Below are 16,655 nucleotides of genomic sequence, written 5' to 3' on the forward strand. Positions count from 1 at the left end.
CCACTGTGAAACAGGAATAATAAAAGCAGGTGCCTTACGGGGCAGAGAGGCGGGAGTGGGCTGTGATTCAGTGAGATAGGAACTGACGCTCACGACCGAGCCTGTGCTCCACACAGTTTGCGTTGTCCTCAGAGCTGTTCTGTGTTGTGATCCTAACCTCCCATTCCCCCCACCAGCCCTGGCGCCCCATTTCTGATGGTTCTACTCTCCAGGGCTGAAGGTCCCCAGTCCAGTAGTGTCCCCTCTAGAATACCTACTCTAGTGCCTGCCTGCGAGCCCATTAGGCTGTGGTGCCAGTATCTGTGCCCAGCTTCTGCCTGTGTGCCCTGCAGGCTGCAGCTCTCTTCCTGGCCTCCAAGCAGGTGCCGGGTCCGTGTGCTGTGAACCTGGGTCTGAAGGCCATTCCCCAAGTTCAGGGCCTGCCTGAGGATTTCTCCTCCCAGAATCCTCAAGTGCAGGTGACTGGCAACTCCTGTGTCTCTCTTGGTATTTCAAAGAAGGCCTGCTGGATAATCGGGGAATTTTATTCTCTGAAGTTGTTCACTGTCACTTCCTGATTCCCCTGGCGTCATTAACTACCGTGGAGGTATTGTACTGAATCCTCTCTGTGCGGTTATGGTCTCAGCGGTGTCTACAGTTTCTCTGTGGTGATGCTTGCCATCAATCTAGCTCTGCTGCCCCTTGCCGCCTAATGGTGGCAAAGGCAGGTTCTAATTTTCTGAGGTCAGGACCTCTCTGAATTCCTGGGTGTAACCCTAAGGTCACCCAATCATGGGCCTCCTGCTGGGACAGCCTGCCTTTGATGCTTCCGTTCTGTCTTCAGTTTCAGGTCTGTGAGACTGCTGAAGAATGACCCAGTCAACTTCCAGAAGTTCTCCTACACCAGTGAGGATGAGGCCTGGAAGACGTACCTGGAGAACCCCTTGACAGCCGCCACCAAGGCCATGATGAGGGTCAACGGGGACGATGACAGCGTGGCTGCCTTGAGTTTCCTCTACGATTACTACATGGTGAGTTGGCCACTTAGTGGCTCAGTGGCCAATCCCGACCCCGCCCCCTTACCTCTGCGCCTCTGCGCCTCTGCTCATGCTCTTCCCTCTGCCTGTTTGGCATCTTCCCCTTCAGCTTCAGTGGTTTAAATGTCCCCCTCATTCATTCCTTAGGAGGGAGAAACGCTTTCTTGAGTTTCTCATTCTGAGCCCCCAGTGAGCACCCCTGCCAAGCACCAGCATTGTGTGAGACCCCATCCTCAGATACTTGCTCTTTGTGTATTTATTGCTCCATCTGCCCCCCATGACTGAGCTCCTAGAAGGTAGGAGCCAAGACCCCTACACACCCACCCCCACTTGCTGCATAACAGGTGTAGGTTGGGTGAATCCAGTGTCTGCTTTCTGATCTTCCTTGGGGTCCCACTAGGCCCCCTGCTGTCCCTCTTGCCTAGTCTTGCCCCACCACTTGGAAGATTCCTTCAGCTCTCTTCCTCCAGGAAAGACCCACTCCTAAAACATGGCACCTCACCGTCTTGTCCTTCCTGCAGCTTTAGATGCACTGTAGCATTTTCCCAACCATTCTCTAATTGTTTCCAGGGCCTTGGCCTTGACTGTGGAAGATTGTGAGCTGCTGGGAATAGGAATTAAGGCCTTCCTGTGTCTGATCTGTTTGATCCAAATACATGGCATGCATGATCTAGCATTCCTACCCACTCCAGTGCCTGCGCCAGACATTATGAATGGATTACATACAGCCTTCATTCTCACTGAGGATCCATGAAGCTGCACAATCTTTGTCAATTTAGTACTCTGGCAACCCTTACCCCGATCTAGGTTGTCACAAATCAACAATCTAACTTGCTATCCTTAGGCTTGGATAGCTCCAATAGACTTTCCTAGACTTGGCGGCAATGGGTTGGGGAACATGAATAGCCAATGGTTAAGATCATTGGCTTTGAACTTGAAGATTTAAAGCCAACTTATAAATAAACCCTCAGACTTACTAGGCCAAGAATATTCCATCCACCCTGACTCAAAAGGCAAGCAAAATCTCTGGAAAGAGTGTGTGAACCCCAAGGAGGCCAACAAAGAGTAGGAGGGTGTGGCTTCTGGTAGAAGGTCTCTCTCTCTGCCTTGGGTTCTCACCCTGGAGTGCTGTGGTTACCCTACTCTCCTCCTTCCTCCCAATAATGTGATGGAAAAGGAATGTGACTGTGTTCTCCTCGTGGGGTCAGGTAGCAGCCAGAATTACAGAGTTTACAGTTCTAGACTGAACCATAAGATCCAGAACCATCTCCCCAGGCAGGAGGCCTTCCCCAGAGCTGGAGTGGTAGGGACAGGTCCTGGAGGTGATGCTGGTCCTTGGTGAAGCACAATAGTGGTGGGCTACACCTGCCCTGTCCCCTGCCCCTATAGTGGGGGTTGCCATGGGTAGCAAGTACATGATGAGATGGGGTGAAATGTTGGGAACTGCGGGCCCAGCGGTCCTGCCACACTTATGACTCCAACTCCCATGGCATGGGGACAATCCTTCTGTGTTTCTAAGAGAACTCCAAGTACTGGGTCATTCTCCCGCCACACTCCCTCATGTGGGTGCTGTAAAGCCCAACCTTCAGGGTCCCTGAAGAGTTGGAGTCCTGGGTCATTGCAGCCTTGTGAGCCCTCACTGGGGACAAACGACCATCCTGAGAGAGAATGGTGCTGTCCTCCCAATGGGTGTGGCTACTTGGTGCCCCCCTCTGTGGGGTTCACACACTGGAGGATGTGTGGATGCCCACGCATGCACAGCCACTTGCAAGATCCATAGGAGTAGAACACAGCAGCCTGAACTTGAGAGTCCATACTCCTGGACACCAGAGTGGAGTCCATGCGTGAAGTCCACACTGCTAGGCACCAGCAGGTTCCCCCTGTGTAATTCCTGGTGAGACTGGAGCTAATGTGGCAGTGACACTGGGAATCAAATTAATCAACAGGGGCTGGTTTTCCAAGCCTCAGGACAAAGGCAGTCCTCCTTTAAGGAGTATTTATTCATAAGTCTGCTAAACCCCTTGAGGCAGATGTGACAAATGAAGAACTTGGGGCTTCACAAGGTACAGTCGTATAACCCGAGTCACAAGGCAAAGCTGGTGCTCACGCTGCTTCACCACTGGGCCCGGTGCACTGCTTCCTGCTCCCCAACCAGGGCCTTGGGCTCAGTGCTGGCTGGGGCTCCTAGCTACTGGGAAGGCCCAGGGTAGCTCTGCTGCCCGCAAGACCCATGGAGGCAGTGGGGAAGCTGCCTCCAGCCAAAAATGGCCGAGAGCTGTGCATAATTCTGTCCTTTCCTTTCTCTCAGGGCCCCAAGGAGAAACGGATCCTGTCCTCTAGCACCGGGGGCCGCAATGACCAGGGAAAGAGGTAAGGCTGGCCCGCAGCCCTCACCTCTGCGTTCTTGCCTTTCAGCACCTGCTCCCCCACCTGCCCCTCCCAACCACCCCTTTAACCCAGGGCTGCCTTACCCATTAGACTCAGGGATAGGATCTAGGGTTCTCTGTACCTTTAGGGGCCCATGAAAGTGTTTTACTTTAAGATCAGGGGAGAAAAACATGAATATAGTCCAGTGTGGGTTTTCTTTGTCTTTATGCCAGACTAATCCTACAACAGATTTTTGAAACTTTTTAAAAAGATTTATTTATTTTTATTGGAAAGGCAAATATACAGAGAGGAGGAGAAATAGAGGAAGATCTTCTGTCTGATAGCTCACTCCCCAAGTGGCCACAATGGTTGGAGCTGAGCCAATCTGAAGCCAGGAGCCTGGAGCTTCTTCCAGGTCTCTCACACGGGTGCAGGGTCCCAAGGCTTTGTGCCGTCCTTGGCTGCTTTCCCAGGCCACAAGCAGAGAGCTGGATGGGAAGTGGGCCTGCCGGGATTAGAACCAGCGCCCATATGGGATCCCGGCACATGCAAGGCGTGGACTTTAGCTGCTACACTATCTGCCGGGCCTTTGAATACCTTTGAAGGGGCTGGTGAAGGCAGAAGAGCCCAGGGCCCAAGGAAGTCATTACAAAACTGTTTGAACACACATTCATGTTGGTGTGCATGTATGCACTGGTGTATGCACACACATGCTCACATACACTTGCACACATTCACAACTGTACACATGCTTGCATACACTCTTACACACACATACTCTCTCACACACGTTCACAACTGTCTACATGCTGGGATGCATATGTGCACACACATGCGTTTGCACACTTGCACACGTACACACAGATGGCCATATGCTTCAGATGCCTGCAGGCCACTCGGGCTGGCTGTAATGTAAACAGCTTCAAAGCTGATAGTGGGAAAGCCCCAAGGCGGTGTGTCTGTCCGGGCTGCTTAGTCCCCCTCCCTGTGGCCACTGGAGGCAGGGATGGGGGTGGACACAACACACTGGGTTCCTGGCATTTCTTCCCCTGTTCCTTGGGCCTCTGCCTCAGGCCACCCGTGTCCCCATATTTTCCCAAAGTAGTCCAGGACACGCTCCTGGCTCCATGGGCACCGGAAGCACCTTGCACCTCTTCCTCCTTCCCTACCCGTCAGGTGATCTCTCAAAAATGACTCCAGGGGGTCTCTGCTGAGAAGTGCCCTGGCTCCTCTTCATTTGCTTTCTGAGAAGCTCACACTGCAAGGGCCAGCGTCACAGCTCCTCCTGGGAGCCAGAAGCAGCCCGGCTGGCTCTGTCCACTCTCTGTGCACTGCAGGGGCCCGCAGGGGCCCGAAGTATAAATGCCCAGCTCAAGGCTAAGGTTTGAAGATGCTATTAGTTCTTCTGATTTACAAAAGTAACACCTGCTTCTGGACCAAGATTCAAATGCTATAAAAATACACAGACTACAAAGTAAAGAGTTTCCTGTAATCTACTCCTTAACAGCTTGGGGCGCACCCTTTCAGATCTTTTTTTAAACTTGCATGCAGGGCACTCATGCCACACACCTCCATCCCCAGGAGGTCTCAGCACACTTGTTGGAAAGTGGGGGAACCCTTAATCCGGTGGCTAAACGAATGATTCAACTTTTCTAATTGTTAGATGAATAACCCTCTACCCTGAGCCTGGTTCCAATCCCTTCTTTTCAAATTTTGAAGAATTTGGGCCCAGCATGATAGCCTAGTGGCTAAGTCTTCACCTTGTATCCTCTGGGATCCCATATGGGTGCCAGTGTCCCAGCTGCTCCAGTTCCCACCCAGCTCTCTGCTTGTATAGGATGGCCCAAAGCCTTGGGATCTGTGCTTCTATGGGAGACCCAGAAGAAACTCCTGGTTCCTGGCTTCAGATTGGCTCAGCTGCAGCCATTGCAGCCACTTAGGGAGTGAACCAACAGATGGATAATCTTTCTATATCTCCTCTTCTCTGTATATCTGCCTTTCTAATAAAAAATAAACAAATAAATTTAAAAAAAGATTTGAAAAGTTTGTTTGAAAGGCAGAGTGACAGAGAAAGGGAGAGACAGAGAGAAAAATCTTCTGTCCACTGGTTCACTCCCCAAGTGGCCCCAGGGGCTGGAGCTGAGCTGATCTGAAGCCAGGAGCTTCCTCCGGGCTCTCAGCTGGGCACAGGGGCCCAAGCCTTTGGGCCATTCTCTGCTGCTTCCTCAGGAGTATGAGCGGGGAGCTGGATCAGAAGTGGAGCCACTTGGACAGGCCGTCTGCTGTGAGATGCTGGTGTTGCAAGCAGGGGCTTAATCCCCTGTGCCTCAAGGATCTCCCTTGCCACCCCCATCCTATGCATGTCCTTGACATACTGGGCCGTCACAGTGTCTTGCTTCATGCATGTGGGAAGGACCTAAATGTTTCCTTGGGAAAGTCATTGTGCCGGTCACCTCTTGTCCAGCCCCAAGGTAGGAGGTCCGCGCTCTCAGCACCTGCCTCTCCTTCAGGTACTACCACAGCATGGAGTACGAGACGGAGCTCACGCCCCTCGAAAGCCCCACGCACCTTATGAAGTTCCTGTCAGAGAATGTGTCAGGGACGCCGGAATACCCTGACCTGCTCAAGAAGAATAACCTGATGAGCTTGGAGGGGGCCGTGCCCAGCCCGGGCAAAGCTGCTGCCCTGCCCCCAGGCCCCAGCAAACTGGAAGCCGGCTCTGTGGATGGCTACCTGCTGCCCACAAGCGATATGTATGATAACGGCTCCCTCAACTCCCTATTTGAAAGCATTCATGGGGTACCACCCACACAGCGCTGGCAGCCAGATAGCACCTTCAAGGAGGACCCACAGGAGGTGAGAGCCCACCTTGTGTCTCTCCTGGAATCCCCAGATTTGTGCATGCATTCATCCAGAAGGATAGAAGGCTGTGGGGAAGTCAGAATCTGGGAGCAGTGCCTGCACTGGGGCAGGGCTCCATGTGCAGTGTTGAGTTGTGTATGTATAACCTGCACAGCCATATGTGCGGCCCTAAGCTAAAAGCCCTGTAGCCTGAAATGGGGTCACTTATTCCTTGGGGATTGTGTTTCTCTGCAGTCACTGCTCTTCCCAGATATCCTGAAAACGTCCCCAGAACCATCGTGTCCCGAGGACTATCCTAGCCTCAAGAGGTAACTCACCTTTCTGGACCCTGGTCAGTTAGCAGTGGGCAGGGATTTGCAGGCAAAGTGCCCATGCCTCTCCCGCCACACACACATGCACACACATGCACACACATGCACACACATGCTATCCATAATCACAGGATGGAGATGGAGTGAAGGCTGGTAAAAGGAGGGAGTGAGCTTTCTGTATGCCTTCCGGGGCTGCTTCCTGTCACAGTCTCCATGCTGGTTGGCCTTCAGTCTGTGCCAGGACTTTGTCCTCTCACAGGGGTGTCTGACTCTCACCGGACCCTCATTACCCAGCAATACTGGGGCTCAACAAAACCATTAAACAGAGCCCCAGGCTGAGGTTCCCAGAGTAGGGCCTCAACAGAGGCCCAGACCTGCTGTCTCACCATCACCTCCTGCCTCCCCTCAGTGACTTTGAGTACACCCTGGGCTCCCCCAAAGCCATCCACATCAAGTCAGGAGAGTCGCCCATGGCCTACCTCAACAAAGGCCAGTTCTACCCGGTCACCCTGCGCACCCCAGCAGGAGGCAAAGGCCTGGCCTTGTCCTCCAACAAAGTCAAGGTGCGTTGGTCCTGGGGCACTGTGGGAAGATATTGAACTTGGGGCATTGTAGGAGAGCGTTGGTCCTGGGGCACTGTGGGAAGGCATGGAGTAGGCCAGACATACCTGCTGCCTGGGCCTGCTGGGGACCCCAGAGTGGCTGTTGAACATGAGGTGGGGAAAACCAAGCAAGGGGCAGAGTGAGCTGGGGGCTGCCTGGCCTCCCCCAGGGCAGGACTGATGGCGCCCCTCATGCTTACAGAGCGTGGTGATGGTGGTCTTTGACAATGAGAAGGTGCCCGTGGAGCAGCTACGGTTCTGGAAGCACTGGCATTCACGGCAGCCCACTGCCAAGCAGCGGGTCATTGATGTGGGTGAGTGCCTGCCCCCGGCCTGGGCTCCCTCCCCACACCCAAGTGCCTGTCTCCAGTTCAGACAATGGTAATCAATTGATGGCAGAGACACAGGGACACCGTGGCCACTTTCCACCTTGGTCAGTAATGGGCGAGGTCTGGGAATTGGAGCAGGATCATCTGGTGTGGGGGCAGGTACGTGAGATGATGGTGATGGTAGTAAGGAAGCTTACATGAGGGCAGTCCTGTGCCGAGAGCTGACATCTTGTGACTGTTAGTAGGTAGTGGACAGATGAGAAGCGCCCCTGTATGAACTTCCTTGTCCCTGTCTGGGCTCTGAGGCACAGCCCACTCTCCAGCCTTCCCTTCCTCCTGGCTCTGTGCCGTGCACCAACTCCCCTTACTGGCCTCAGTTTGTACAGCCATCAGAGCAAACAGGGTCTGCCCCACACCTGCATCTTGAGCTGATGTCCACTCTGGAGCCAGGCCCACCGGAGAACAGGACACGGGAAATAATTCAGTTACTCACCTGACAGAATGGCTAGGGGCATGGGCTTAGGAGCCAGACAGACCTGAACTGCCATCTTTGCTCTGCCTTTTATTAGCCATGTGACCTTGAGCATGACCTTGAACATGCAGCTTCTCCGGGCCCTATTTTCCCTCTGTATCCGATTAGTGTGGCTGTGAGAATTAACACTGTTAGGGTTCCAGCCACTGGCCTGGCTAGGACTACCAGTTCTGTTCTTGCTCCCCGTTCCTGCCCCCATGTGCAGCATCACACTGTAGGAAGGAGTTGATGCACCACTCTTCCCGCTATTAGTCTTATTATTATTATTATTTATTTGGAAGACAGTTACAGAGAAAAGGGGACAGACAGAGACAGAGCTCTTCCATGTGTTGGTTCATTCCCTAAATGGATAAGGGCCAAAACACGAACTTCATCCTTGGTCTCCCACATGGATGGCAAGGGCCTAAGTACTTGGGCTGTCATTTATATTAGCAGGGGACTGGACAGGAAGTAGAGCAGCTAGGACTTGAACTGGTGCTCATGTGGGATTAACCTGCTGCTGCTCCCAGTGTCAGCCCTGCCACCACCACCAGCACTGCCTTACAATCCCCAAGGAGCACACAGAGACCCTGGCCTGGCTGGCAAAGTGGGGGTCCCCCCTCCAGCACTTTGAGCAAATCTGTCCCTTCTTTCCTCGTGGGTTCCCTCCAGGCTGGACCTGCTCTCCTTGCTGAGATCCAGGGCACACCAGCTATTTTCCTTCTGGATCAAGGCGAGGGTCCTGGTAGTGAGGGATCGGTGGGCAGGACCTGCCTTTGCCCTAAGAGAGGCTGGTTCCTAAATCCTTGCCCTGCCTGGTATGCTGTGCTTCCAGCTGATTGCAAAGAGAACTTCAACACTGTGCAGCAGATCGAGGAGGTTGCCTACAACGCGCTCTCCTTTGTGTGGAACGTCAACGAGGAGGCCAAGGTCAGTGCTGGGGTCACGGGGCAGGGATGGGGCTGGGCTAGTGGGAGGCACCCGCCTGGGAGAAGGTTTACCTGCCCCTAGGATCATGGCCTTTGTTCTCAGGAGGGCATTGTTAGGGTGAGGGTCAGGTCAGGATTCAGAGTGATGGATCCAGGTCGGCACTGGGCCTCTCTTTTCTAGGCCAGCAAATAGAGTGATCAGAGCCCCAGGCACAGATGTGACAGGCAGAAGGCTAGACACAGGCCTGGCAGGCACTTCAGTGATGGCCACTGTGGTTACTGCAGTCTGCCCATGTAGCAGATGGGCACACTGAGCCTCGCTCAGGTTACCTGGCAAGCTGTTGATGGCACCTGCATGCTCTGGTTTCCCAGCCAAGGCAGAGGGCGGCAGGAGGGATGCTGTGGAGTTTCTACCTGAGGATTCCAATCCCAGCGAGCTCACTTCTCTGAGCCTGAGAAATGGAAGCAGAAATTTGCCTGCTAATGTGGTAGGGAAAGTTCCAGAATCTTATAAAGTAGGCCCTGGCCTAGCAAAGAAGCCTGAGAGCCACTGAGGGATTTCTTCCTTTGGGCAGTTAAGGCTCTTACAGCCTCCATGCCTGAGCCCAGCCATGGTCTTGTATGGGCTTTTGGGCCTCTCTGCTTGCTGATTGGAGAACTGGCACCATGGAAGGACTCTGGTGCGGAGGATGGCGATGGGGTGACCTTGGACCTGTCTGCCAGGGCTAGGTTCTGTTCGTTTGGGGAACAGAATGCTTAAGACCACAGTGTCAGCAGGTAGGAGGCCGATCCTTGAGCACACCCCCTGCCTGCCTGGAGGTGCAGGAGCTCTAAAAATACACAGGAGCTGCAAAGGCCTGGGGTTAGCGCTATTCAAATAGCTGCCAAGGCCTGGAGGAGGAGCGGGGGCCTCAGGCCCCAGAGGGAGGCGGGCAGAGTTTCGTGGGAAGGGAGAGGGGGTTTCGGTGGGGATTTTCTCACGCAGCTTCTTAAGCCCCCAAGCGCAGGCCCGTCTCAGGTACCAGGTGGGGGGTGCTGCACTGGGACTGAGCACTCGGTGGGGGAGGTATGTCCGGCATGCACTGGGGTAGGGGTGCTAAGTCCCCCCCGCTGGGAAGGAAGGGGGTCTGCCCAAGCAGCCCATCCCCTCCCTCTGCCATTCAGATCTGAGCCATTCCTTGAGGGAAAGGCCCCAAAGAACAGGAGCCAGCCTGGGGTAAGATCTGGCAGGCAGGAGACCCTGTCAGGACTTGCCCAGCTGAGGCTGACCCCTGCTGGCATCAGAGGGGCCTCGGGGATGAGGCACCCTGCCATCTCCTTCCCTGCAGGCATAACTGATCAAGCAGTAGCCACGTGCTACGTACACCCACACTCTGCACACACTCAAGCCACGCAAGAGGAACTGAGTGATGTCCATTTTGCAGAGTGGGAAATCGAGGCTCACGGGGTTTCAGGACTTATCCAAAACCACACAGTAGAGTCCAGCCTCCTCCTCATGGCCCTGTGGCCCTATGGCCCCATGGCCAGGCTCAGTCTTTGCCACCCTGCTGAGCCTCTGGGTGTGAGCTGGAAGGGCATTTCACTGCAGGTCTGAGAGCAAAGGAACCAACAGAGTCTCTGGCTGGACAGGTGGGGGTGGAGGGAGGGCGTCCTGTCCTCCGTCCTTTGTGTCCCTGGGCCTGCAGGGTCCTGGTCGTACTGAGCTACACGCAGGGGAACTTGGTCCCTCTCTGCATCTGAGCTCTGAGCTGCAGGAGAATGAGGATCTGACACGGAGAGGGATCTAGTGTCCTGTCCAGGGCCTCCGTCCACTGGGCCTCAATTTTCCCATCTCTTGAAGGGGTCCAAGCCATTTGCCTGTGAGGATTTTGACTGCTCACCAGCCCTATGGCAGGACTGGTTGGCTAGACAGGGCCAGCGGGCTGGGCAGCCCATCCACGCAGCTGCTCTCTATTTGCAGGTGTTTATCGGCGTCAACTGTCTGAGCACAGACTTCTCCTCACAAAAGGGGGTGAAGGGCGTCCCCTTGAACCTGCAGATTGACACCTATGACTGTGGCCCTGGCTCCGAGCGCCTGGTGCACCGAGCTGTCTGCCAGATCAAGATCTTCTGTGACAAGGTGGCTGGGCCAGACAGCCCCTCCACTGGCTCGGGCCTCCTGCCACCCGTGCTGGGTGTGCTCGCTGTGTTTCCTGTTCTCTGAAGCTTCTCCATTTGCCTGTCTCTACCTCCTGTCACTTCCTGAAGATCCCTGTGCTGGTGCTGACCCCAGCCGGGGCTGCTGCCTTCCCGTTTCCTGGTCTTGCTCTGGGAGCTCTGGCCTGGCTTACAGATGCAGAGCAGCAGCCATAAGTGTAGCCTCCCCCTCTGGAGGCCCAGGGTGACCCCTTCCCTGTCCCCCCACTCCATTCCCTACCCCAGGGAGCTGAGAGGAAGATGCGGGACGATGAGCGAAAGCAGTTCCGGAGGAAGATCAAGTGCCCCGACTCCAGCAACAGTGGTCAGTGGGGGTCTGGAGGAGGCACTGGCCGGGCTGAGGGGTGGCTGGAGGGCCTCAGTGGAGGGGCCTCAGGACACATGGCCCCCTTCTTCCCAGCAGGCATCAAAAGCTGCTTGCTGTCTGGCTTCAGGGGCAACGAGACCACCTATCTGCGACCCGAGTCTGACCTGGAGACCCCGCCGGTGCTGTTCATCCCCAACGTGCACTTCTGCGGCCTGCAGCGTGCTGGAGGGGTGAGGGCCCGGGGCTGGGCGGGGCCCTATGTGGCCTGCTTTGGCACCGAGCCGTGAGGACAGCCTCCCAACCACCAACGGCAGCTCACTTCAGGTGTTTGGGAGCCCTTCTAAGAATCTGAATCAACACACCATGATGTATCATCTCCATGGTCACATGACTTCTGCCAGCTGGTCTGTCCCCAGAGTATAGATGAGGGGGTGGACTGAACAACTATAGCAGTGCCCATGCTTGGGGCAGGCACCGGGGCTTCAGACTCCTGAGCCGCACATCTGAAGGCAGCTGCTGGAAGCAGGTGTGGGCATGTAGTAATGGTCACAGCCACACTTGCTGCCCTCAGCCCTTCATGCCGCTTGAACTCTCATAGCAGCCCCAGCCCACAGATGGAAGCACTGAGCTCAGAGAGGCCCCCGGAGTCAGGGTGTCACAGAGTTGAGATCCGCTCCCAGCCCCCGGTGCCAGCATCCCTGGCTTTCACTGCCAACTGTCTCATCCCTCTCTCTTTCGCCCTCTATACTTACGACAGAGAAAAGTGGTGAGAGGGAGCAATCTTGCATCCTCTGATTTACTCCCCACATGGTCCCAAAAGCCAGAGTTGGGCCAGGCTAAAGCCAGGAGCCAGGAACTCTGTCTGGGTCCCCCACATGGGTGACAGTGGCCCAAGCACTTGGGCCATCCTCTGCTGCCTTCGCAGGTACATTAACAGGGAGCTGGATGGGAGGCAGAGTGGCAGGGCTTAAATGGGTGCTGGTCCTCAAGCAGTAGCTTAACGCACTGTGCCACAACACCCACTCTGAGTGTCTCACGGTGAACAGGTGATCATTGAGCACCTGCTGGGCCAGGAGCCCTGAGCGACATCATCTCACTCCTCCAAGGCCATCCATAGAGGGAGACTTTGTGTTATCTCCTTTCCAGACAGGGTCACACAAGGCAGTGGCAGAGGCCAGACTCCAGAGCTTGTGTCCCATTTGCCTCTGTGGTCCATAGGCTGTGTCCTGCCACTGAGGGCTCTGTGGTACCGGCCACAGCAACAGACATGGCCTGGGTCGGAGATGTACTTAGTGTATTGATTTAGAGAAGGGTTAAGGCACCGTGGCCAGGTTGACAGCTACATGGAGGCTAGATGGAAGCAGAAGAGGGAGGGACCAGCCTGCATCCGGAAGCCTGGAAGTAGGGAGGGCACTCGCCTCACTCCAAGTGTGTCACCAGCGGTGGCTCCCTGCCCTCACTGGGCCCCTGGTGATGACTGCGCCCCACACAAGGCCATCAAGCATGCAGTCATGCTGTAAAGGGCACCTGGTCCCCTGCCAGCTGCAGGGCCAGGGGCAGTGCCCAGCAGTCTGGACACCCCAGCACCTGTGTGTTCGTTGAGCATCCTGTCTTGTTGGCCTTGGGCTGAACGATTCCTTTCAACACAGGATCCCAGCTTCTTTAGGGGCCTGGTCTGAGCAGGCTGAGCTGGAAAGACCTTAAACATCTTCTTTCCCTTGCCTCCCAAAGAAGGTTCCTCCCCAAAGCCTCCAGCCACTGCGGGTCCCATTCATCTTCCAGCCCCTGATGGACACGGTGTCTCTCTCTGTTGCAGGCGGTCCCCTCCGCAGGACACAGCGGCTCCAACAGGTAGGGAGAGAAGCAGCCCAGCACCCCCACATCCCTCCCACCGCCCCGGCCTCCCTTTCCTTCTGCTTTCCTCAATTTTGGGACCCGGGGCTGGAGGAAACAGCCAGGAGACGCCTCTCTAGCCCCCAAGCTGGAGACGTGCTCCTTCTCCCACACCCCAAGGTGCACAGGACTTTTATGGGTTTGTTTTATGTGAAAAGTTGGCAAAACTCTGGCGAGACATCTGCTTGTAAAAGAAGACAGCGCCTGGGAGCTGGGCGTGCAGATTTGGGGGGCAGGAGGCCAGCTGTGCTGGGGAGTCTTGGGTCCACCCAAGTCCCTCCCTTCTCCCCACTAGGAGGCTCCTGGAGGTCAGCCACACCCTCTCTGAGCCTCAGCCTCCAGGTCCATCAGAGGCTGTGAGGCCAGCCTGGCAGGGGTGGGCAGATCTGGGGTGGGGGGAGGGAGCCTTGCAGGGGCCTGTAAGCAGGAAGTGCTGTGTGGCTTCTTTTGTTCTTGCTCCCAGTTTGTTCCCTGGAAGCAGGTGCTCCCTTCAAAGGGCTTGCTCGTGACACATGATGTCACCTGTCACCTCACAGCAGCCCTGGAGAGTCACAGCTTGGAAACTGAGGCTTAGAGACAGGACACGACTTGTCCCAGATGGCACAGCCATTAAGCAGCAAAGGCACGACTGGAACCTTCTGTCTGATTTCAAACCCACCATCCTTCTCTTCCTGCTGAACGATGGTGCTGGTGATACGTCGCCCTTGCTGAGGCCCGGCTGCACGCCACACCCTGCGTGGGAGTCAGAGCACATGAGCTCGGCCTCTTTCTGAGATCGTGTTGCTGTGACTCTGTCTTCACACCCATTTTATAGACAGGGTCACTTGAGGCCAGACAACTCACCCCCCCCAGGTCACTCGGCCTGTGTGCGGCAGGGCTGTGGTTTGAGTCTAGGTAGCCCAGCTGCAGACCAGCTGGTGACTCCAGCTGCTGTCTTGTCACTTTGTGCCCATCCTCCTCGGGCCTTCGCTGCTCCAGGGTCCTCATGAGTTGCCCCTCGCTGTCCCCACAGGTTGCCACTGAAACGCTCCTGCTCGCCTTACCCAGAGGACTTTGAGCCGCTGCCCTCCAAGCAAGCCAAGGAAGAGGACCTGCAGCGAGGTAGTGGGTCCTCTGGCCATGGGGGCTTTCCCAAGGCCGCAGTCCTGGTGCTAACAGCAGCCGGGGCAGGGCCAGCCCTGGTGGCCTCCGATCGGGTTTGCTTGACTTCCTGGAGCTGGGTTTGGGCCTTGCCCTGGGGTAAGGGTGGAGTGCCTGCAGGGGCTGCCCCAGGGCTGGAGGGCTTTGGTTACAGAGCCTTTGCAGAAATGAATCCCTTATGAAAATACCATTTCTTGAGACCCCCTGAGATGGTCCTGAGCCTATTCCTTGCCCCCTACCTCAGCACCCCTAAAAGTTGCCTTTTTTCTTCAGTTCTGTTGTACGTGCGGAGAGAGACAGAGGAGGTGTTTGATGCCCTCATGTTGAAGACCCCGGACCTGAAGGGGCTGAGGAATGCGGTGAGACACCTGCCCACCCTGGCAAGACCCCTCCTAGGCCCCTGGGCCCTGCTTGTCCCCACATGGTCTCACTTCCCACAGCAAGGAGCTGGGAGGGAAGGTACTAGTACGTGGGCTCTGTGAGGCCTACGTGTTCCCCTCCATCTAGGGGGTGGCTTTGGGTCCTGCTGGGGGGCTGAGCCAGTGCGATGCTATCTCCCAGCCAGAGCCCCGGCTCCACCCTGGGCGGCGCACACATCATAAATCCTCTCTAATCTGATGGCTGCTGTCTGACAGGCCAGGGCTTTTGTTGGCTTTGCAGACCTGTTTCTGTTTTAATGGGAATGAAACCCAAAAGGCCAGGCCCAGAAACTTTTTTTTTTTCTCTTCCCAAGGGGCCCATTTCTCCAGCATGCGGTTGGCTAGGGGAGCCAACTGGGGTGGCTAAAGGCGGTGTCTGAGTAGAACGATCTCCCCCATTCCCTAAACTGCCCATGAGTGGGGAGGGAGGGAGGGCAACCTGGCCCTGTACAAATCCCACAGCCAGCTCACAGCCCTGCTGTGAGGAATAAACACAGTCCATCTGGGGTCAGAACTTCTACCAGGGCGGGCCACCCAGAAGAGCCGTGTAGTTCCCAGATGCTGGCATGGGAGGCAAAAGGACTCACACACTGGTCCCAGCTAGCTTGTAGAACACTGTGCCTCCATTCTCTGAATCTGAACAGCAGGTGGCTTGGCTGGGAGTGCACTCAGCTGTACTATCCTTGTCACTTCCCGCCAGCCCTACTTTCCAACAGCTGCGGGGAGCTGGACTTGCAAGGGGCCGTTCATGTCACTTTAGGTTACACACAGATTCTTGGGGCTCCTGGGGTCAGCTTCCAATCTGGGGCTTGGGCTTGGTCTGCAGCTGTTCTTGACTTGAAAACTTTTGAGGTTGGAGAGCGCACTTCCTTCCTGGGTAGCCCTCCGCCCAGGATTGTTCAGCGGATGGCAGGAGGGTCCCTCAGTCCTTAGGTTGACTGGAGAGCTGCTTGGTAGCTTTCAGCCTCTCTACTGTGCAACCACATGTCTAAGGACTTTCCTGACTGAGGAATTGCTGTCCAGGCATCTGAAGACCTGAACCTGATCCTCTTTAGAATGCCCAGAAAGGGCGCTCTCCCAGAACCAGAGGCCCAGGTTCTCAGCAGCTTTAAGGCAGAGCTGGTCCTGCCTAGCCCCTTGCTTTCCCAGCCCTGACCACTGCCCTGGCCACTGCCCTGGCTTGGCCTGGAGCCCTTATATAACCATTAGTGCCCCGGGTACACACCCCTTTACTATGCCTATGTTTACAAATGAAGAAACTGAGTCTCCAGAAAAGTTAGGTGACCTGCTGAGAGTTCCCTAACTCCACATCTGTCTGCCCCAGAGCCGACTGCGGGAGCTCTGGGGAGGGGCAGGCTGCAGCTGCCTGTGCAGGTACTGGAGGGCCACTCCGCAAGCTTGGGAGCTGCAGTCTTGGGATATGGTGACATTGGCTAAGCTGGCTTCTGGGCCTTGACTGCACACCTTAGCATCTCCAAGCTCAACGGATGCACCTGTCAACGGTGAACAATCCTGTCTAGGAGGAGGAAATGTTTGGGGTGAACTTTTTGAAGTCCCTTGCCTGTTACAATCAGGAAATACAACATGGATGCCAAGCCAGACTGGAATATAGACAGTGACTCCACCCCACCCTGCCCCATTTTCCTCTTCCAGATCTCTGAGAAATATGGGTTCCCTGAAGAGAACATTCACAAAGTCTACAAGAAATGCAAGCGGGGGTAAGTGCCTGGCTCAGCAGCCTATCCACTGGCTTTCCGCACTGGGGACAGCTTG

At 55.5% G+C, this 16,655-nt stretch overlaps 1 protein-coding gene across 2 annotated transcripts in view; it reads left to right on the forward strand.

Annotated features, from left to right (window-relative positions):
• The window catches only part of GRHL3 (grainyhead like transcription factor 3), a 31,968-nt gene that overhangs the window by 11,622 nt on the left and 3,691 nt on the right, over positions 1–16,655 (forward strand). Inside the window, exons 2-15 of one of the 2 annotated variants that reach the window (XM_004592249.3) lie at positions 824–1,010; positions 3,325–3,386; positions 5,894–6,239; positions 6,480–6,553; positions 6,966–7,119; positions 7,361–7,472; positions 8,834–8,928; positions 10,888–11,046; positions 11,349–11,427; positions 11,527–11,660; positions 13,247–13,281; positions 14,336–14,424; positions 14,737–14,822; positions 16,536–16,600. In XM_004592249.3, coding sequence (XP_004592306.2) covers positions 824–1,010; positions 3,325–3,386; positions 5,894–6,239; positions 6,480–6,553; positions 6,966–7,119; positions 7,361–7,472; positions 8,834–8,928; positions 10,888–11,046; positions 11,349–11,427; positions 11,527–11,660; positions 13,247–13,281; positions 14,336–14,424; positions 14,737–14,822; positions 16,536–16,600 — 1,677 coding nt within the window. Of the gene's footprint in view, positions 1–823; positions 1,011–3,324; positions 3,387–5,893; positions 6,240–6,479; positions 6,554–6,965; positions 7,120–7,360; positions 7,473–8,833; positions 8,929–10,887; positions 11,047–11,348; positions 11,428–11,523; positions 11,661–13,246; positions 13,282–14,335; positions 14,425–14,736; positions 14,823–16,535; positions 16,601–16,655 lie in introns of both variants that reach the window. The other variant, XM_036494362.2, reaches the window with a different exon arrangement.

This window comes from Ochotona princeps, chromosome 2, assembly GCF_030435755.1.
Source record: "Ochotona princeps isolate mOchPri1 chromosome 2, mOchPri1.hap1, whole genome shotgun sequence".
In the NCBI taxonomy this organism is placed as follows: domain Eukaryota; kingdom Metazoa; phylum Chordata; class Mammalia; order Lagomorpha; family Ochotonidae; genus Ochotona; species Ochotona princeps.